The following is a 24,293-nucleotide window of genomic DNA, read 5'->3' on the forward strand; positions in this document are numbered from 1 at the left end:
ATTTACCAATTAAAATAATATTTGACTAAAATTAAGCAGAAAACAATTAGAAATTTAATAACAAAATGCAACCTATCACTCATATTCTAAATTTAATATTCCACCTTCTTTGTTTGTCTTGTTTTCATATTTTAAAATTCATAAATCAAATTGTGTAATGGTAAAAGTGAAAAGATAATATAATCTCTCTCCTCCAGTGAATTTTTTTAGTATATTACTTTTACACATAAGGGGTGACGATGTTACATAAATTGTCATTCAGGGTCTGTTTGGTTGGAAGTAAAATGTTTTCCTTGGGAAAATATTTTCCGTGGAAGTAATTTTTCATGAAAATCATTTTCCTTTCATCATTTTCAGGTGTTTGGTTAGCTTATTAAAAATATTTTCTTACTTCATTTTTCTGGTGTTTGTTTAACTTTTGAAATATTTTCACTTTTATCTCTATCTTTACTTTCTACACATTATAACTACATACTTCTTCCCATGCAAAATAAGAAAATTTATCTCATTGTTTAACTTTAAAAAATCTTGGAGAAATGTATATATGAATAAAAAATATCTCCTTAAGCAATAAACAAATTGCTGGCCATTTAGTGTCAAATATCAATCACATGCAATGCTTATTGTGACATATATCTTGCACTCTCACTGCTAAAAATTTCTCTAGAAAAAAATGTTCCTATTATACATAATTAATTACTAGCATAGGATGAACAGGATGAGATTTTTTTTTATTTTGAATATATAGGGGGAGAGTTGGGTTGGGTGGTACGGGGGAGGGAGTGTAAGGAAGAGGTCTTGGGTTCGAGTCCTCCTGTTTACACTAAAAAAAAAAGAACATACTACAAGATGTTTTCAGTAAGTTTGGAACATACTACAGGCGGGATGCATGCATTTCGGAAAACAACTTCAGTAAGTTTGGAAGGGAAGTTGTTTTCCATAAGATGAGTGAAAATATTTTACATAGGAAAATGTTTTCAGTAACTTTTGTGCAACCAAACACGGGAAATTAGGAAAATATTTTCCTGGAAAACATTTTCACCCGAAACAAACGGACCCTCAAAGGGAGCTATATGAGATTTCTAAAACTCCAAGAGTGTTGGAAAATATTAGGATAAATCCCAAGAGAGGTTTCTAAAATAAACCCCTATAAATAGGAAGAATCCTATTCTTGTCAATGTGAAAGTCTTGTTAATTCCACATGGATGTCTGGACTGTTGTGTAGTGACCGAAGTTAGGCCGGCCGAAGTTAAGGACCACTCAGTACCGCTGCACCAAAAGCTACAAGGCTTTGCCACAATTAATAAAAGTTGTTGGCTCTAAAAAATGCAAAGTGCAAAGATCAGGTCTCTTTAGCAGCTCTCCCATTGCCTGTCCCGTTGTCCCACTTCGCTTCTAAGGTCTTCTAGGGTCGGGTAGTTAAGTCCCCAGATTTACCTCAAGAGTTACCGGCTTTTGGGGTTAAATCTGGGATTAGGTTTAATTATCAGCTCTGAAAAAGTCTGACAAAAAGAGACAAAAGCCGTAAGTCGGGGGGGGGGGGAATCTGGGTTAGTGGGTTCTTAGTTAAGGCCTAGTAGCAGCTCTCCCATTACCTTTCCCGTTGTCCCACATCGCTTCTAAGGTCTTCTAGGGTCGGGTAGTTAAATCCCCAGGTTTGCCTCAAGATTTGCCGGCTTTTGGGGTTAAATCTGAGATTAGGTTTAATTATCAGTTCTGAAAAAGCCTGACAAAAAAAAAAAAAAGTTTGCCCTTGCATCATGCATCTCCAAACCATTTCAATCATGCACCTCGTGTTACAAAAATTTTGGTAAACATAAAGATTGATTACTAGAATGTGAGAAATCAAACCATGGGTTTCTCAAATTTATATGAGATAATCAAATGATGGGTTTCTCAAACTTTGAAACTTAATGATAATAAATTTAGGATTAATCTTTCTTATATTGTCAGTGTATACACTGACGAGATTAGATAAATATCACATCATCTAAATTTGAATTTAAACATCAAATTTTGTATATGTAACATGCATCTAGACCCGCTAATATATACACTATCAGTGTATAAAAGATTTACCCATAAATTTAATGATGTAATATTAGATTCTCCAATTTTTGAATGTAAAGAGGTACATTTAGGTGTTTACCTTAAGACTAACAAGTTAAACTAATGTAAGTTGATCCTCCCTAAAAGTTGGAAGGCAAATTAGCTGCACAAGTGGAAGCCAGTATAGTTGTACTATGGTGCACTTGTGTCATGTATTCTGATGTAACATGACATGGATCTAGTAGTTCTGATCATTGTTAGTCATCTCATATATAGAGGATACATATGCAATTACTAGTACTGACATTGTATTAGCTCCTATGCAGCTTTTACATCACTAAGAGGAAACTGAGATTTCTCCTATTGCAACTAAACTTGTTCATCAGACTCAACTTCTTCATCAGAAGCCTTGCCTTCCTCAGCCCTACAAGGACCATAAGCCCAACAGCAAATCAGGAAATACAGCATATTTACCATACTTAGTCCAGCCAGAACGCAGAAGTAGTAATCATAGTGACCCTTGTTAATGTTGGTTGAAATCCAACTTTCTTGGCCTCCTTTTTTCGTCAAATCATCAATACTGTTCATTAGGAAACTTGCTAGCAAACTTGCCACGGACATGCCAGCTCCACTTAGGTTAGAAGCCATACTTGACATGCTCCTTGGAAACTCTGAAATGTAGAACTCATTTTGTGCGATCGCATTTAAACCCTCTGCAAGTCCCATCAAGCAATATTGAGGGAGAAGCCACAGTGCCGACATATCCACCATCGCCTGTGGATCATCTGAAACTCCTTGCTTAATCACGAGACTGCGGCGGATATACTCCACAGCTGCTGTTACTATCATACATAGAGAAGAGAGGAAAATTCCTGCTCCCATTCTCTGTCTTGCATTCACATAAACAGGTTTGCCTTTAATTCTTGATGCTAGGGGAAGAAGTACTTGATCATAAAGAGCAACCCAGAGGATCAAAGAAATGACTGCAAATATGCCAAAAGAACCTGCTGGAATTTCAAAATTTCCACTGATCCTGCGATTCATGGAGCTTGCTTGAAGTATTGAAAACGAGTTCTGGCTGATATTAATGAATGTCACCATTCCTGTTGACCATATAGGGATCACCTTAAGTATAGCTTTCAGATCCTCCACCTGATCTACGGTGCAAAGACTCCAGGGGTCCTTAGCCCTTCCATCTGCAGTCAAATCTTTCTGAGGATCTCTAATGATGCACGCTTTATTAAGAAACCTGGAGATGACATTTAGGGAGTAAGTATCAACCATGGAAGCTTATTATTGAATCTTCATACACGCATTAAACAACAAATCTTCACATTTAGTGGGTAAAAAAAACTGGTAAAAAGCTTTGAAAAATGGCATGAAACAGAGAGAAAATTAGGGATAAAGGAGATATTGTGATGCAAATTATCTGACCTCATTTTCTCACTAGGAAAAACCAGTGCGGAACCATTCTTCTGAAGGAACATGTTTGTGCTATTTAACTTCAGGGCACTATTTTTATAAGACGATACAATCACTTTAATCTGTTCAGTGAGTAACCTTGCTTTAGCCTTCACCTTGACATAAAAGGGAGTGGCAAGAAAAAAAGACAGAGCTGCAAAGAGCATCACCACCACAGAAACTCCAAAACCAAACTGCCAGCCCATGTTTTCTTGAATGTATACCATACAGGTCAAAGCAATGAGAACAGAGAACGTGTATGAAGCATAATACCAGCTAAGATATCTCCCTGACACGCCTACACTTTCGCAGCCATCTCCTTTTTCCAATTGATCTGCCCCAAAGGCTAAGGAAGAAGACCTGATGCCCCCAGCTCCAGTGGAAATGAGTGCAAAGGATGTGAATAGCAGTAAGAGTTGGAAAGATGTTGTAGAGTCACAACTGTTGTTAGATTCAATACATGGAGGAGGTGTTGCTTGTGGAATCATAGTTGTTAACCATAATAGAATCATCCCCTTCAGAATATAAGTCTTATCTCAAAATTTCATTGAAACTATTTAATGACAGTCTAATAATCAAACAACACAATTTGGCTTTTTTGTATCAATAACAAATTGATTTTCGATTGGGCATCAGCTGATCTGGGAGGAGTTATCAACAAATTGATCTTTGACTTATATCATGCTAAAAAGTAATATGTCTATGCAAAAAGTTAGAAATTAATGAAACTTTCTCTATCATCAAAGGACACAGTCATTGGCATCCTAATTCAAGTTTCTAGCAAACCTAGAAATCAACCTAGCTAGATATTCAACTCTAGTTGAGTAAGTGAAGCTGGATTTGAAAATCAAATTCCTCCAAAACAGAGGTCCTCTTCGGTGCCTAAGATCATTGGCAATTCTCACTAACAGTAACAGAATGAGGTTCTAGATTATTGCATCTGATCTTTTCAATTTTTAAGAGAGCCAGAGCTATAATTCTGGAAAATTTCCTCAAGCCAAACAAGTTCTGTACTTATCTCTTGACATGAATAGTGAATTCTGGTCAACAGCCAGTTCCTGAGTGTGATAACGTAACTCGTCCCAAGTGACCTCAGTCATGTATATGAAAATTCTAATCCACGGAAATCATAGATTCCCTTGAGGATGAACAAAAGGAGATGTAGTATTCTGACTCCATCTTTCCAAATAGTGCAGGTACTTAAGAACTCTTAGAGGTCCACAGATGTTACTGCAAGGGAATTTTGATCCTGACAAGTTAGTTACCTCTATTCCCAAGAGAAAAAGGTTTATGATTACATATTACTCAAAAGGCAACAAAAGTACTTGCTAATAAATAATAAAATACTTCAAAATCAAAGGTGCTTGATGTTGACAACCAAATTGCCAGTAAAACCCCTGTTACGTAAGGAAAATGACATCTTAATTAAAGTCAATTATATATTAACTTTCTAGTTATTATATAGTAACTTTCTAGTAATTAATAATTTAATTGAGGCACTAGACAACAACAAGCACTCAAAGAGAAGACATACTAGACCTTGCTAGAACACGGAAAATCATATCAAAATATTGAGATTGATATAGAATTAAAACCTGCATAACTGATAATACTCATCTTCCTTTTTGATTTCCTAATTTTGGCTTAGAAATTAAAAGACATGACCAAGATATTGAAACAGGAAGGAGTAATGTTTACAAGTTAGAAAGCTGTGAAATTAATTAATAGTACCAAATATTTACCAGGAGGCTAACAACAGATCCAAATCCGATCATATGAAAACGGCCCACGTAAGAATCTGCAATGATGGCTCCAAGAATCGGCAGGAAGTTAGTAGCTGCTGACCAATAAAAGAGTACATTGGATGCAGCGGTCATCTCCATATGATATTGCCTCATCAGATACAGAGTCATGTTAGGAGTTAAACCAAAACTTGCCACCCTCTCAAGCATCCCATTTGCTGCAAAGCAGAGTGACAAAAGCAAGGAACACAGTCACTTAAAACTGCAGGCAATCTTCAAGAATTCATAATCCATTTCCATGCCGGCCAAAGAATCCATAAAACAATAATCAAATACTGATTCTTTGCTAGTAACAAAGACCAGTAACAGCTGAGTTGTACTATTCAGTTTCTTTTAATCAAGTAAATGATGATTGATGGATGGCATGGTTCTTGAAACGATGCTGGATTTTCCCATTAAAATTTTATAGGCAAATTAATTCAGCCGGTTCACTAAGAGATAGTAGTAGTGTGTGTTTTTCATACCTATGATGAATGGCATGGTTCTGACACCACCCCTTGGTGAAGTCTTCAAGAGGGGCTCTTTAATCGTATCTTTCTTTGCATCTACTGATGAGCTCTCCATTTTCTGTGCTTCTCCTGTGAATCTGTGTCAAAATATCTCTTACTTCATTCTTGGGGCAGAAACAAGCGCTAAGCTCTGATTATATACTAGCAATCATGGACTGTGATGGAAAGAGACCCCTTGTCTCAATCGCGATAAGCCAATACTGAAAAGCGTAGGTAAGTCCGAGCAGTTATCGTGCAATTTGGTGTCGTTGATGTACTTCTTTCAATATTTAGGATACCTAATAAACGCTTTGGATTGTAAGCCGGGATTCAAACTACACTCGTAGGTGTTAGAGCACTTATTTGATTTGTAACGGTTGAGTCAGTCTTTTTAGATTCTCCTCTCTAGAATAGGATAGACTAGTTTATAAGATTACCATCTTTACCTGAAAAAAAAAATAATAGAGACGATTTTGCTTACACATTAAGTTTATGTACATAATTAAAATCTATCCGTAAACAAATGTTATATAAGTGTACACTAAATATGTAGTGAAAAAAATACAATGACGACAATGCAAAAACTTCAATCCTAATTGACCCAAGTCTTGAAAGCTAATTTGGATTGTGATCTAATGTTTTTGAAGTTTCCAATTTGTGAATCCATCTATAAAAAATAACTCTAAATCACAATATTGCTAAATGATAAATACAAATATCGAAATTTCTAAAATTTAGGAGATGGATTATCCATTAGTTTATTATCCATTTTTACCACTAATTTGAACTATTTGCATTAAAGTCATTACCATGCTAGTAATTTTTTTTTTCTTTTTTTTTTTTAAGTGGGAGATTTTTTATTTAGGACCTACTATTTACGATCTCTTCTATCTTACCATTCAACCCAACCCACACCCATTACTATGTTACAATGAAAACAAAAACATTAAAAAAAAAAGTTTATCACCCATTACATAAGCATTCACCATCAAGGAAGATGAAATATATTTTCAAAGACTTTGAATATTTATTCCTTAAACTTTTTAGTAACACTGTGCATTGTCGTATACCTTTGACATCTAACAATTTGCTTTTGTTTTTGGAGATATTTTCAGAAACTTCCCTTGAGATTTCTGACAATTTCACTTGGATCATTTTAAGTTTAAAAAATTACACCTACCTCCCTTGGCATAGTAAAATACCTATAATGTCCTCCACTTTGTAGACAATTTTAAATTTAAGACAATAAATTTATAAAATCCAAAAAAAAAAATTCTATTTTTCTATTTCTTATCTATTTTCACTCCTCTCTTTTCTAATTAATATAACTTCTTTTTATTATCTTCAATTTTGTGGACATTAGCAAATTGAAATTTACAAAAGCAACAGAGAGAGTAGATTATGTATCAAATTAGAAGGAAATGAAGAGACTCGTAGTCATAGAGAAATAAATAATGAAATTGATGATTAAAATAGGAAGAAGAACTAAAGATGTGAAATTTGTTATATTTTGTTTATTGTCAAGAAAAACTTTTATAAAATGTCAATAATTACATAAGAATTTCTTTCATTGGATTAGATTTTTTAATTATGATTTTATTATGGAGGTAGAATTAATTCTCTATTTTTGAGATATTAATATTTTTAAGGCCATAGGAGGGTTGTAATGACAGTTTTAGATCAAATTATCTTGTATTGAAAAGGTATTTGAGTATTGATATTTAATTTTTGGTACAACTGGTTGTCAATGGGGTTTGTGTGTGTGTGTATTTTTCTTTTCTTTTTTTTTTGGTGGTAAGTATTGATATTTTATATGCAATTTAGGATTTTTTGAATGAGTACTTGATTTTAGAACTTATACTTGAATAGTTGTTAGGGATTAAACTTGTTGATTTATGCAAAGTGTGGAAAAAAATGATTAAGTATACCATATTTTTCTTTCTTAGTTTTGTACAAAAGGGTAATTTAGGATTTTTGTGAAAAAATCTACCTTGTTGGACCTATATTATTACGAAACATTAAAAATATGGGAGGTATATATAATTTTTAAAATCTGAGGGGAACTCTTTATAATTGTTAAAAATCTCAGGGGAAGTTTGTGGAATTTTCCCGTGTTTTTGCATCAATATTATCCCTTTTGCGGGTGATACACGCTATTGCTGTACTATTATATAGAATATCCTTTTCCTTGTGGAAAGGATATCTATTTTAAAACATACAAACAAATAAGAAATTGGTCTACAAAGATTTGCTTGATTATTTACCAATTCAGTTTGCAGCTGGGGTCAAAAAAAAAAAAGATAAAAGAAAAGAGAGAGAATAAAAGAGCAAGACAAATAAATAAACAAAGAGCTTCGGGGAAAGAGAAGTTGGTAGTCTCACTCGGGGGAAACAACAATAAATATGGGCGGCGTTGGATGATGGGAGGATGCGAGCTGACCGATACTCTTCGGGACAGGTGGAGACAGCATCTTGTGGACGCGGGGGCTAACATAACATTTTCTGGACGTGGCAAACGAGGAACAGGCAAAGCTATCTACGCTAGTGATTTTTTTATACGCTAGTCTAAACACCTGTGCTATGTGCTACGCACAATGAATTGTATTTTTGGAATAAATTATAATTGAAGAAGGAATTTAAAAAGAGTGAAAAACTTATGTAATTGCTCGTACCATTTAGGGCACATCAAAATATAGTTAAAAAATAAAATTTTGTAGCAATAGTTCAAAGTATGATAAAAATATTTCCATTATTTATAAACTACCACTCTTGATGGAAGTTGGATCTCGAAAAAAAGTAGAAATGTATGTCACAAACTGAGCGATATAAGGGTCCAATTAAATGTAATTGAATATGTAATTTGATAAGTAAATGAAATACTTACAAACATTTTGTATTCAATTTGATAATCTTCTATGAAATTGTGAACATTTTTCATACCAATCAACTCTAAGTACGAACACCAATAATGGATGATTAATTATTTCTGTTGAATTCTATGGAGTTCGTACTATAAATGAGAAGGCATGATTTTTGCATGAATTAATGTGTTGGTCTGAACAATGTACTTCCATTTTCCTGAGAATTGAGAGCATACTGAATTCAGAATTATCATTTTTTTTAAGAAAGTTTATAAATAATATTACATAAAAATATGTACGTATAAATAATTTATACCTTTCTCTTTAAATCTCTAAGAGAAAAAGTATCACAACAAAATATGAATTGTGCATGCTTGTCTTGAAGATCTAGATTGAGATTACCACTAGAATCTCTAACTTCTATGTTAACATTGTATCTGTTAAGAAAAAATGTGGTGTACGATATAGAAAATTATATTAAAATTAAAGATATATGAAAAAAATTCCCTGACAATAATGCCAATTACATTATTTAGATAGATACACATCATTTTTGCAAAATGAGATTGACATGGTTGTTCATAATTTTTGCATAACTCATCGAACATATTGTCTATGTTAATGCTTTAAATGTAAATAAGTATTCAAAAATATTTAACCTTGTAGGCGGGTATGTTCCATGATAAAATTAAGTCGAGAGCTAAGATTGGTTACCGCAAGGAAGTTGAAAAAGATGATAGATTCCTATTTTTGTTTACGAAAATGACAAATGAACATATGGGATAAGTAGTAATGAGAATAGATGATAGATGCCAAGGAACTATTATGACGAATGGATAGATGGGATAAGTAATGGGAAGAAATGATAGATACTGATGAAATATTGTGTTTTTTGCCCTTTTCTTTTTTTGTCGAAACAATGAACTATTGTGGTTGAAGGATACTATTGTGGTTGTATCTATTACTATGGTTTTGAAAAAGTCTTAAATGAATGAAATTCACATTTGATGAATGTTAATGGGAAACGTGTTGAGTTCAATAATGAAAACGTTCCTAATTAATTATGGTCTTGGAGAAGTCTTAATTAGAGTGAAATTTGCATTTGACATATGCCAATGGGAAATGTGTTGAGTTTAAAGATGGAAATGTGGTGGTGATTTGAAAGACATGCACACTAATGACTTAAAAATGGTGCAGAACATGCATATACTAATGAGACATTTCAATTTTAAAGGATAATGTTCACATGATAGAAATAATTTTGAAAAATAACTAAATATCAATAGTACATGCGACAGTAGTTGAGAGGAATGTATTTTATAGAATAAATTAAATGTGAAATGCTAGACAAAAGGAATTGGGACAGAGAAGGTGCGTGGAGGTTGTTTGTTAAAAACCCCTTCTCAAATTTATATAGATATATAGATTTTCCTTATTATCTTTACAATATATAATACCAGAGGTGAGAGAACCATTGTGTGGTGTAAACACACAATATTATTCTTTGAAGTTTTTATTTTACCTTTAATTATAGGGGTAAAATATCTTTACAGTATATAATGCCAGAGGACTATTGTACAGTGTAAACACACAGTATCATTTTTAAAATTTTCTTTTTTATCCTTAATTATAAGGGCCAAATAGTCCCAGTTTATTGCAAGATAGCCACACACTTACAGCGTAGTTATATCCACTAATTACCCACCCCTCACTCCAACTCCCACGTTTATGTATTCCACTCATCTTCCTTTTCTTCTCCTAAAGCAACTTCCTCTTTTTATGCGATATATAATGCGGAGGATTATTGGGTGGTGTTAACAAATAGTGCCATTTTTTTGAAATTCTTATTTTACCCTTAAGTCCCAATTTATTGCAAGACAACCTCACAATTACAGCATAATTATCAATTCACATTATCCACAAATCATCACTCTCTCACTCCAACTCCCACTTTTATGTATTCCGCTCAACTTCCATTTTTTTCTCTCCTAAAGCAACTTCCTCTTTTCTATACCATTATCCGGAGGAGAAGTCTACTAATTCCTAATGGACGTAGATATGGTTTGATACCAATATTTCAGATATTAATAAAGGACTGTGATAGAAAATAAAAACATTATAAGGACATAATTTCATATATGTACTTTTTATTAATTGCACACCTATTAGGGTGTGCCTTAATCACTAGTTATCATTGTTTGAACTAACTCCATTTTGCGCTTCCAAATTTTTATCACTTTTTTACTTTACATCCTAAAATATAATTTATTAGAATCGTATATTCTAAACTTTTAAGTTTAGACAGTTTATATCTTAAATTCTCAAATTGTCGCATTTAAATCCAATTAATGACAACGTTAGTAGAATTAATAGCATGAAAACCTTGCAAATTAACGATAACTAGTTGAAAATTTGAAATTGGTCAAAAGGAACCAACTTATCGCAATTAGAACAAAATGATACATTATAATTAAAGTAAAGTAAAAAATATATAAAGTAACAAAAAGTATTTACCCTAAACTCACATCTCTGCTTTTGTATATAGTATTGATTTTAAGCATGAATTGCTTAAGTATAGGAGAGTAGATAAGTAATTGATTCACAAAACAACCTTGGAAGGGTGAGTTTGGATAGTTAACTTATCCCAAATAATATTTCGCTTATATAAAAAACACATTTTTTAATTTATTTTTTTGTATTTTCAATCATTTTTTTATCTTGCACATAACACATTATAAAAAGTATTACAGTAATTATTCAAAATAATATCTCAAATAATACTCTATCCAAATATGTGATAAAAAATTAAATATTCTTAATAATGAGGGTACAGAAGAAACTCAAATGATTACATATGTGAGTTAAGTATATTAGAACCGCTGCCACTGCTGTTCCCATTTATACATTGCTTGTGTCATTGTAGAGAAGAGGGGGCCCCGGTCCTCACCTTTTTTTTTTTTTTTTGGATAAAAAACATCATCATTTCATTAAATTTTCATTAATAGTAGAAATAACGTCAACCATATACATATCCAAATACATTTGAAAAATCATTATTTTATACTATGAAATCTATATAATATTACATTGAAGCTTCAAAAAAATTAAAAGATAAAATACTCATAAACCCAAGATAGAATATTACACTAAACAAATACAGATCTTGAAAATCAAGAGAATATTACACTGAATAATTGCTTGACACTGCTTGCTTCCTCCCAAATTTGCTAATGAACTGATTCAAATCCAAATATTAAGATGATATCTAACAAGGTAGAGCTAAAAAATTTCAGATCTAACAACCAAATTTGAAAAAAAACATAAATCTAATACAAGAAATAGACTAACTATAAAAAATCTCATAAGAAATCTTTAGTAGAGGAGAAAACTTTCACTAGAAATCTCTAAAGAAGAAGAAATTCTCACTAGGAAATCCATAGGAGAGTAGAAAACTTTAGCTAAAAATTCTTAGAAGTAAAGAAACTCTTATTACACAATGTTAGAAGAAACTTTATTGTAAACACAAAAAACAATCACCTAATCCATAACAAATGACGTACTTTTTAAGGTATGATCTAATTAGAGCTGTTAATCGAGCCGAGTCGAATCGAGCATTTGGCTGCCGAGCTCGACTCGAGTTTAATTCGAGCCGAGCTCGACTCGAACTCGTTAGGAAAACGAGCTTTAAAATGTGTTCGAACTTGGCTCGTTAAATGTATATGTGGCTCGAGCTTGACTCGTTTATCACAAAAAAGTCGAACTTCACGAGCTCGAGCTCGAGCTCGTGCAAATTAACTTTAATAAAAATCTATAATTTTTAATTTTTATAATTTTGATTTCTAAAATGACAAATATGCCCTTCATTAACGAGCTCTAACGAGCTACTCGAGTATCAAACTCGGCTCGTTTACTAAACGAGCATGTTTCGAGCTCGAGCTCGACTCGTTAACCAAAATTAACGAGCCGAGACTCGGCTCGTTAACTAAACGAGCATGTTTCGAGCTCGAGCTCGACTCCTTAATCAAAATTAACGAGCCGAGCTCGAGCCTTAACGAGTCGAGTTCTAACGAGTTTTCGAGCTACTCGATTGACTTAACAGCTCTAGATCTAATGCAGGTATGCACTAAAATACCCCGTTGGAGACTTCCTAACTAGCGGCCAAAAGAATGCACAGGAAATCCTGAATTTAATCATCTCCCAGAATGGCTTAATTCTCTTGGGAAGAATATGAATGTCTAACTTACAATTGATATGTAAGTACAAAACACTCTCCAAAAATTTCAAACACCAATAAAAAATATTCAAGAGGTTGTTGAATACTGCTGTTAAATTTTTCATTTAACTACTGATGACCATTTATCAGCGTCTATAAGTATTCAGCTTTATTCTGTTCCCGAAATTGGATGGCCATTGGGAGTGGTGATATGTTGTTTTCGGCCCTCACGTGACTTCCCGGCCCAATGGTGACAGCCCCAATTGTTTTCAAAATTCAATCCAAGTTGCTGTCACTTTCTCACGCACAATCAACCAAATTTTACATAAAAATCCCAAAACCTCGGAGTGAAGCTTTTGAATCATACTCACCGTTTCCATCCAAATTTCAGCGTTCGCCATTCGCCATTGACATGTAACAATCAAAGTGCTTATCTCCTCTGACCACGTGTCATAGCTCCGCCCCTACTTTGCAACATTTGCACATTATAATTAGGGTAAATAACATATGACGCTCATATGATTTTGCATACCCTTTAAAATTTTAAAATAGCCATATAATCTCTCTGTGATTTTATGTAAAGTGAAAAATAAACGGATTACATAATTAGTTACGAACGACACGTGTTTTAAAAGTGTGTACGATAAAATAATAATTTTCACTTAATACCCCTATGATTTGTATAAATATTCACTTTATCCTCCAATATTTTTACATTCATCCATGTAACCCCTGTATGATTTTGTATAAGGTGGCAAAGTCGTCATTTGATTTAGCATTCAAGTAAGGGCATCACTGGTATTTCAACTAATGATATTATATAAACTATTTTCCATTAAATTTGTAGTTTACATCAAACTATAAGGATGTGAAGTGAATATTTTGAAATGTTAAGGGGTTATAGGACAATAGATGAAACTGTAGGGAGGTTATTAGTAATTTATCCTTATAATTATAAGCTATATAGCTTCGTGCATGTAATTATAGTCAAAGAGGTTATTTTATATGATGGTTTATGTTACGTGACCATTAAATGTGTAATTACAAGCTATAGAGAAGTTTAATGATGAAAAGAAAATAATGAGAGAGAGAGAGAGAGAATGAAGAACAAATGTTTTTAGGAAAAGGGAGTGTCTAAAATCATGTTCCTTGGGTTTACATTTAGCTTGGGACATTCTTTTCAAAAAAAAAAAGAGAAAAAAGAAAAAAAAAATCATGTAGTTATCTGACGTGGTTTAGGAAAAGAACTGACACAGACTCAGTACAATTGTATTCGTTTCTTATAATTTAGCTAACATGAAAGGGTGGATGGATGACGAAACTACCTTAACAAGGAATCAATAGTGTTAGTCCTAATTTAGCTAACATGAAGAGTATAAAAGTTAATCAATTAATAAAACAACTTTTTAAATTTCATGCAGTAGGTAAAGCTTACAGCAATAAACAACAACTACTTGGCAAGTATCATGAAAACATGAGCACCATGTCATGATACTCCTGTTCATGGAAGCAATACCAGCTCTATGCTAGTTGAGGGTGAAGAAATGGTCTACTGGAGAAGCCACAAGAGGAAGAAACCACTTCCAATCAATGCATATATTTCTTCTACTCAAGAGTTGCTAAATTTCCTTGCCTTCTATTGAAGCTAAAATTTCATCCACACAAACAGCTTACCAAGGAAAATCATCCTGAGTTCCCACCTTGGATGACATTGACAGGTTCGACAATAAGTATGGCAGACTTAGTCTTGAACACGCAACATTAGATGTACAATCCTATGCTACAGTTACATTGCTAACATTATATACAATCCCTGTGGAATGGCAATGATGATGCCATTCAGATCAAGTGATACTCTTGGTTCCCCGCTTTCTTAAAGGTATATCGCCGACAGTATATCTCATATAACATACTTAAACCTATTAGACAAAGCAATGAAAGACCTTTAATCCTGTTCATCTTGTCCAGGAAGAGTTTTCTCTTTTTTATCTTCTTTTCCAGGACCACAAGCCTTACTACAAATAAGGAAATAAATAATGTTAAGCATGCTTAAGCCAGCAAGAACCCAATAGTAATAATCATAGTGACCCTTATTTATGTTGGTTGAAATCCAGCTTTCTTTTCCCCCTCGTTTTGAGAGTTTGTCAATGATGTTCATAAGAAAACTTGCTACCAAATTTGCCACAGACGTCTCAAGTAAGAACAAAGTGGAAGCTATACTTTTCATGCTTCTGGGAAACTCAGAATAGTAGAATTCATTTTGTGCAACTGCACTTGAGGCTTCTGCAAAGCCAATCAAGCAGAGTTGTGGAAGAAGCCAAAGAGCTGACATGTCCACCACTGCTTCTGAAGCATCTGAATATCCTTCCCTGATTGCCAGATTACGCCGTTTAGCCTCCACAGTTGCTGTCACTACCATGCATACGAAAGACAGGAGCATTCCACTTGCCATTCTTTTCCTCGCTGAGAGATGAACATGTTTCCCCATGATTTTGGATGCAATAGGCAGGAATACGCGGTCATAAAGAGCAATCCATATTATGATACTGATTATGGTAAACATGCCAAAAGAACCGGCTGGTATTTCGAAGCTTGAACCAAACCTCCGGTTCATGGAATTTGCTTGAAGTACAGGAAATGAGTTCTGGCTAATATTTACCGACATTATCATTCCTGTTGACCACAAGGGAATCACTTTGAGAAGCGTCTTAAGGTCCTCAACTTGATTTATTGTGCAAAGAGTCCAGGGATCTGCTGCCCTTCCATCTGTTGTCAAGTCTTTCTCAGGATCTACTATGATGCAGGCTTTATTTAAGAACCTTGAAAGACAAATCATTCATGTTTTCATAAGAGATCAATGAACCTATAACAAAATAGGAACTTGTCTTATGAATATTTTGCTTTCAAACAACTGTAAAGAAGCATTCTCAGAGTCAAGAACATTATAACAAATGTTGAATTCACCATCAGATGAAAATATATAGCAATAGTAATTGCAAACCCATTTCAGCTAACAAAGACAGGTAACCTTGTATAAGGTGGGGCTAAGGACCTAAAATTATTCATAATTTCTTATACATGGATCAAGATTGTATTTGTAAAATCCCCTAGTCTCAGTCTGACTCCTCAGAACGAAGCTATTCAATTTGGATAAGAGAACATTAAGATCAAGGGAAGACTTCTGTAAAGGTGAATATAGACTCACCTTAGTTTTTCACTTGGAAGAAGAATCGATGAACCCTTCTGGTGATGGTATATCATGTTTGAGCTCTCTGTCGATAGATCTATATGTCGTTTTCTACAAGAGGCAACAGCCACTTGAAGCAATTCAACAATTATGGTTGACTTAGCCTTCAATTTGACGTAACAGGGTGAAGCCAGGGAGAATGACAGAGCTGAAAGGAACATGAGAATGACTGGAATGCCAAAACCAACTTGCCATCCCATCTTTTCTTGTACATAGACAATGCAAGTTGAAGCAATTAAAACAGAAATTGTGCATGAAGCATAGTACCAGCTGAAATAGCTCTCAAGAATCCATCCATTCCTGCGTCCACCTGCTTTTTTCAACTGATCAGCACCAAAAGCCAAGGATGAAGACCTAGTTCCTCCAGCTCCAATAGACATAAGTCCAAAACAAGAACACGAGAAAGAGTTGCAAAGTTGTCGCAGAGCTACAATTATTGCTGGATTCATCACATGGAGGCGGCCTTGTTTGGGGAATCATAGTTGTTAACCATAAAAGAGCCATACCCTTCAAAGTAAAAATTCATTTTCAGATAATTCAGTTAAAATTAGAAATACTATCGTAAATTTAAATAACTATGTAATCCTTTCCACTGTATTACTTATCAATAGTGTTTTGTTTTCCAACAGCAGCTGATTAAAGTCGTGCATCAAGCCATCAACAAATGGAGGCATGAAGAAATATACAGAGCAATTTAACCTCTTTATGATTGACTAGAATGATGTGCAACAAATAATCTTCTAAAAACCAGGGGCTCTTTCTCAGTTTTCTTTATTGCACGTTCAATGGAGCAAGATTTGTAACTGAAACTAAATTTCAAAGCTCTTGTACGCACGGAGAAACTAATGGCCTCAAGAAATTTTTCGGATGCCATATATGGATGGAATCCTATAAATGAAGATGATTATGGAGTTCAACCCCTAGATTCTAGACGAGCTAACCTAAAATGAGAGTTGCTAGATGCAGACAATAATTCGAAAACATGCCTTATCTGCAATTGTGTTACCAGCTTCATGTTTGAACTATGTTGTTTCTTAAATGAAATGATCATCTGTGTTGATAAACATGGGTTAGAATCTATAGAATTTTGTCTCCATCTGAAGACTACAACGTAAAAGATGATGTTTTCCTTCCTCCTTTTTATTGATAGATTACTATTTTTCGCCTGTACTCTCGCTCTACACAAACAAAATAGCAGGGGATGCTTGCTTAAAAGAGTCAGTCCAATTTTACCATACAATTTCGGGATGAAAATCTTGATGGACGAAAATCCAAAAATGACAAGAAGGCAAAAATCAATTTGTACCTCAATGAATTCTAGCGTTAGGAAAAATTAAACATGGTTAATATTAAATGTTGATTACCAGCAAAGTTTGAAATTGGATTTTTACCAGAAGGCTGAAAACACATCCAAATAAGATCATCCGAAATCGACCCACAAATAGATCTGCAACTATAGCACTCAGAAGGGGCTTGAAATTTGTTGCTGCCGACCAAAGAAAGATTATGTTGGAACCAGTAGTCATCTTCAAATGGTACTCTCTTGTCAAGTACAGAATCATGTTGGGCTGTAGTCCATAGCTTGCCACCTGCTCAAAAGACTCGTTTGCTGCCCCCCCAAAAGAAAACCATTTAAAATCACGAGAACTAAATCCCATTAGCAAATTAATTTTACTCTGCCAAATCATCAGTAAACTTCAATGAAACAAAATTACGTAAAATGTGTGAATCGGATATAGCCCAAGAATAAGGCTTTAGTTTCTTTTGTTCAGATGAGATTTCGGTCCATCCCTCCTCATAGAAATTTAAGGCAAAAAAAGAAAAAATGTTACCTAAAATGAATGGGATGGTTCTGAAGCCACCCTATGCTGAAGAACTGTTATTATCATCATCAAGTAAAGGCTTTGTGATCGTGTTTCCATTTTCATCAGCTGAATTCTCCATCATGTACATATGTGGACTTCTGCTTCTTCTCCTATTACTGTAATGAAATGTGTCAAATATATACTTTGATCCTGCTTAACAAACAGAATTAGAGTATCGAGCATACGATGCATGATTTTTTTTTTTTTTTTTTTATAGTATTTGCTGCTGGTAGCCCATAAGATCATTCAAAAGAAGAAAAACAGTGATTGGGCCACACATTTGATCTTACTTACACTCCAACGTTCTGGGGAGCAATGAATGTGACTGGACCTGCCATCATAATACGTACATTGTCGTGTTTTCACTTTTTAAATGTTTTAAAGTTAGAGTCACATTTAAAAACAAATAAATTATTCTTAGCTTTTTTACTTTTTCTATTTGAATATTAAATTTAGGGTCAGTATGAATTAAGTGTTTTTATTATAACATTGTATTTTTAAAAATTTTATTATATAATTATATTTTGGGATATTTTTAAGTTATTTTTTGGTAATTTTGTTTCGTGTACTTTGAGGTGTACTTGGAGTGTTTTGAGATATGTTTTTTATTATGTTTGAAAAACTATTGCTCGAAAAAAAGTCCAAATCCAAACAGACCATTACTTGTCCAGTTATACACTCATAGAATTTTAGTGTGAGAGCCTTGTTATAAATTTAGCCACAAACATCTCATTTAGATGTAACGATTATATATTCGGTGCAAAAATTGAATGCTCAAATTGACTCAAATTATGAGATGGTGGAAGTAACACTTTCTAAATCATCCATAAGTATTGAATAACACATTTGCGGCTGCTCTTGGACGCTGCCAAATTTCCCGAAACAAGCTCTGGTCATAATTCACCCGAAACAGACTTTCAAATAGATATTGTTGAAAGAAGGAAGATGCTTTTGAGAAGGGGTGAATTGTGAGTGATTTTTTGGGGATAATGAGAGGGTATGGTGGAGATGATGACAAGAGGATAGAGCTTGTTAGGGTTTTAGGGTTTTTTTTTTCCACGATAAATCGTGATTTTGTGAGAGAGTTTTTATTTTAATCGGTTTTGATTATAGAGATTAAGTTTATCCGCCCGGTTAATCGATTAATTAACTTAACATGGTCCGAGTTGGGTTGTTTCAGGGTTTGGTTTATCAAGGAACACTTGGCAAGATTAGAAGGAGTGGGATAGGATGAATGTGAAACAGGTGTGGTACAGAAGATTCGTTGCAGTTAAATGCAATGGTCAGTTAAGCAGAATTTTAGTTCATGGGAATTGCTTTATTCAGTTTCTTGGCTATAAATTTTGTAACTCAGATAACTCATTGGTCAAGTCGAAGCCAAGTTGAACTTTAAGTTGATATTCGAGTGATTAGCCAACTAAATTCAATGCAGCAAATGTTTTTATTAAGCTCAACTCTAAAATTCATGTGTTTGAAGATTAAATTTATAGATGACTGAGACCATTATCATCAAATATAACCATGCACTGCGTAATTAAGAAGAGGCAAAACTACAGAGTATATAACGTAAAGTGGAGTAAGGGAAAAAAAATCATCCAAAATACAGGGAAAAAAAGATAAATGCAGAATCATGTCTTCACATCTAATATATATGTACTTTTTTTTTTACTTATCATCAAGTGCATTGAAGCCTCATGATGTAGAGGTTCTGAATTCAAATTTTTCTTCTCGCTTCTTAAATCCTACCATCCACTATTGAAAAAGTTTTTTTAAACAGAGCATCATGAAATATAACTTCTAGAAATAACAACTTTAAGACCATATGTCTACTTACATGCATGTAATTATGAAACTAAAGAGTTGATTGTGTCCAAAAAAAAAAAAAAGAAGGAAAAAATCCATAATTAAATTGCATACAAATATTGAGGTAATAACTTTGATGTTTGTGGGCCGCCAAAATAAACATGAAAAACCATTGCGGTAAATGAATATAGAAAATGTTGAAATAAAAACTTAAATTAGTGGAGGTCTAGTTGGTATAGTGGTGTATTACTTGTATAATAAGAAAGATGACTTCTAGAAAACACGTGCATCATGTGTTTTTTTCTTAACAATTGTTAACTATAAACCATTGCTTTATTATGGTTGTGGATGAAGCCAAAACTTGTGGTCAACTAGATTAAGAATTCTGCTGAGATGTATGCAAAGAAAACAATAAAAATTCTATTGTTGAACAAAACAATAAAATTCGGCTGAGATTCATGCAAAAAAGAGGAAATTAGGAAAGAAAATAGGCAAATCATCGATTGTGGAATACTCATGGTGCTAAGAGTAATTAGTCTTCTTTGAAATAAAGAGAAAACATAGAAGATGTTCCAATTGCAACTGTAATCAAGAACCAAATGCAGCAGCCTGAGAAAAATTCCTAAAACGATATGAGGCCGCCGGAAACTTTGCCACAAGGTTAGCTAAAGAACAGCGACACTCATAGATGAAACTGGAAAAATTGCCCGAGGAAGTGGGAGAAATTTCTAAGTTTGTGATGGATTTTAAAAAAATTCTACAAAAGGGGTGATTGTGGCGAGGAATTCTGTCGGGGGGTCTTCGCATTCGTGAAATGCGAGGTCAGGAGAGTTCGCATTTCACGAATGCGAGCTCTCAACAGAGCTCGCATTCCTGAAATGCGAGCTCTGTTGAGCTCGCATTCCTAAAATGCGAGCTCAACAGAGCTCGCATTACAGAGATGCAAATTTTTTTTCTTTTTTTTTTTTGGAGGCAGAGATTTATATTTTTGTACTAAAACAAAATGTTTTAAGATGTCACATGTGCGTTTGCATTCCTTAAAAAAAATTTATGAAATACGTTATTTTATTATAATACATTTAAATGGTGGAAATAAATTAGATCAATGTAAAAATAGAATGAAATTATTAACATGTAAGGTGTTGACTATATTTTATGAATAAAATACTAACTTTTGATCCTTTTTTGTGAAATAAATTTATTTATCAAATTCTAATTTTCCTTTGTTATTAATGAATCGTATTTATTTGTTGACAACGATGAATATTAGTTATAAGAATCTAATAATTAATAGTCATTAATATCTGTTACAATTTTTTTATTGTAATTTTAGAAATTCCATAACGCAATGCTAATTAAAAATTATATAAGTTATTTTTATGAGGTGCATGTTATTTGTTTGGTAGTTGAAAAGGAAAAGAAATCAAATATCTGGCGATTAAATCTTGCGTGTTTTACCTTTTACAATTGATGCGAATGTAGATATTTTTAGATAAAAATCACCGGTTACACAACATTTGACATACTGAAATTGAAATGGGGTCTTGGCGCTGGGTAGTGGGAGCTCAGTGAGCTCGCATTCTGAAAATGCGAGCTCACTGAGCTCGCATTTCCGAAATGCGAGCTCCAATTGAGCTCGCATTTTCAGAATGCGAGCTCACTGAGCTCGCATTCTCAAAATGCGAAGACCCCCCATTTACAGAAACCCCTCCAGGAAACGCCCTCGTTGTAGAATTCTTTTTTTTTTTCATCACAAACTAAGAATTCACCCGAGGAAGTGGCCGAGGCGAAATGAAATTTATTGCTGCTGTGCAGAAAATGATAGTGTTGCTGGCAGCACTGCCATATCCATATGATAAACTCTCTCCAAGTATACAAGTTTTCTCTATCTGGATCTAAACTCTCCTCCTTCTCTCTAACTTTTCTTTTCCAAGAGCAAGGAAGGCCAATTGGTCTCCTTTGATCTTCCTCCCTTCCATGTCTTTTTTTCTTTTGTTTTTTGTATTTATAATAAAGTCTCTCCTAGAATTTTTAGTGAGAGTTTCTTCTCTCTTAGGTCCTAACGAGAGTTTTTTCCTCTTCTAAAGTTTCCCAGTGAGACTTTAATTTCTCTTAATAATTTCTAGTAAGAGTTTTCTCCTATCCTAGAAATGAAAGCTTTTATAGTTTTTCTATTTCTTATATTATATCTAAGTTTTTTCAAATTTGATGGTCGAATCTGAAATTTCTTAGATCTAACTAGTCAGATCTTACCTTAACATCATTTGAAACAATTCATTCGAAGATCTAGAAGGAAGCAAGCAATACCGTCAGAATTATACACAAATGATCTTGGAGTTATAAGTGTTTTATCTATTTTAATATTTTTAGAGTTCCACGATGTAATACTGGATTGATTTTCTAGATCAATGGTATCGACTATTTGGTCAAGTATTTGTTTTTCAGATGTGTTTCAGATGTGTTTGTATCTATCTATGGTTAATGAAATTTCTACCATTAATACAGATTTAATGAAATGATGATGTTTTATCCAAAAAAAAAAAAAAAATCTTTCCTAGTACATAATTATGTTTGGTGAGAGCCCAGAAGTTGCAAATCCAAGAAAAGCTTTTTTTTGGTCAAATTTTGATTAACAAAATGTTGAATATTAATTGAGTAATAATGAAAAAAAAGTTTCTTTAATGGTGGATATTTTTTAATCAAATTACATTTTTCTTAAACTGTGTGCAAAATTGAACATGACATATAAAATAAACTCCCTTAAAGTGGCAGACTCGCTATCTTAAATATGTAAACATTGTGTTGTAGGAGTATTCATGTGCCAATTGCCAATAGCATCAGATCTAGAGGTACAAATCCTATACATCGATGACATTGCTAACAACACTAGATCAGCCTGACCTTCGTTACCAGCCCTGCGCAATGACATTGATGAAATCATACAGGTCAACTGATCTTTTTGATTCCCAGCCTTATGCAGGTATAATGATGACAATATAACATATGCTTGAAGGACCACCCATTCTAGGAGAAATTTCTAATATTATGATGAATTTTAAAAAAATTCTACAAATGGGGCATTTTGTGTATGGGATTCTGTAAAAGGGATGTTCGCATTTGTGAAATGCGAGTTCCTTGAGCTCGCATTTACCAAATACGAACTCTCCCTGAATTTTTCAATAACCGAAATACAAAAAAAAAAGAAAAAGAGGTCGAAGACCTCGCATTTAACAAATGCGAGGTACGTGACCTCGCATTTTGAAAATGCGAGGTAAGGTCCGTAGAAGCCATGTCCAAGCGAGTGATGAAACTGGAGCCTATTTTCTTCACTATTTACCATTTTAAGATTATTTCCAAGAACATGAATCTAGATACAAGGATACTTTGCAACAATGATGATACTGCAACTGCAACTATGATAATACTGCAATTTGAACAGAAAATAAAATTGAATGAGGTTTTTACGTCTCTGAACAACTGACCATCTCCCTAGACTGCTTTGGACGTCAAGGGCCATACAGAAGGATGTACACAACAAGATTAAGTTCCCTAACTAGTGACAAGAAAATCCATAGAATGGAGAATAGTGAAGAGGAATAGGCCTTAGATTTATCTTCAAAGAGGTCTGATGGTTCAAGAATGCTCTGGCAATGAAGAATTTGCCTAAAGAATAGGAGAAAGAAATTAATAAACCTAGAAAAGCTAATTGCAGATGGTAACTTCTAAATCAAGATGAGCCTCATGACTACTTCACACTGCAATATTGAAAAAAAAAATCTGAAAAAGATGGCTATCCCACATTCTTAATGATAAATTCAGTCTGAAACTGGAGCTCCAGAAATATTTTTGATCTGCACAGTAATTTCATGCATGGATGGTCGCCTATCAGGATGCTGAGAAGTGCAAGAAATTGCAAGATTTAACAGCTGAACCATTTGCTCTTCGAAGTTCTGATGCCTGAGAAGCTCAGGATCAAAGACTTCAATAGTCCACCTTTCCTTAGCCACTGATTTCACCCATCTAGGGAGGACGATTTCTTCTTCCTGAAGGGCGTTTCTAGGTTGTTTACCAGTTAATAATTCCAAAAGTAAGACACCAAAACTATAGACATCAGCCTTCTGGGAGACCTTGCGGGAATCAACCACCTCAGGTGCTTTGTAACCAATCAGGTCTGAAGTCGGAATGGGGGAAACCAATCTTGTTATGCAAGACTCAGAAACGCAGGCATCATAGTACTGCTTGAGGAAACTCAGAAACCATCTTTTATTTTCTGTTCAAATTGCAGTATTATCATAGTTGCAATTGCAGTATTATCATAGTTGCAGTTGCAGTATCATCATTGTTGCAAAGTATCCTTGTATCTAGATTCATGTTCTTGGAAATAATCTTAAAATGGTAAATAGTGAAGAAAATAGGCTCCAGTTTCATCACTCGCTTGGACATGGCTTCTACGGACCTTACCTCGCATTTTCAAAATGCGAGGTCACGTACCTCGCATTTGTTA

General features: G+C 33.9%; 1 protein-coding gene and 1 pseudogene across 1 annotated transcript; both read right to left on the bottom strand.

The window, feature by feature from the left end:
* Positions 1–2,418: 2,418 nt before the first annotated feature.
* On the bottom strand, positions 2,419–5,876 carry LOC113780738 (protein NRT1/ PTR FAMILY 1.2-like). Its single transcript, XM_027326516.1, has 4 exons — positions 5,777–5,876; positions 5,253–5,470; positions 3,484–4,025; positions 2,419–3,298 (listed from the first exon to the last, which is right to left on the bottom strand). The coding sequence occupies exons 1-4, from the start codon at positions 5,874–5,876 to the stop codon at positions 2,419–2,421; spliced, it is 1,740 nt and encodes a 579-aa protein (XP_027182317.1).
* Positions 5,877–14,819: 8,943 nt separating this feature from the next.
* On the bottom strand, positions 14,820–24,287 carry LOC113780739 (annotated as a pseudogene).
* Between the last annotated feature and the right edge of the window lie 6 nt (positions 24,288–24,293).

This window comes from Coffea eugenioides, chromosome 8 (assembly GCF_003713205.1).
Source record: "Coffea eugenioides isolate CCC68of chromosome 8, Ceug_1.0, whole genome shotgun sequence".
Taxonomy (NCBI): Eukaryota; Viridiplantae; Streptophyta; class Magnoliopsida; order Gentianales; family Rubiaceae; genus Coffea; species Coffea eugenioides.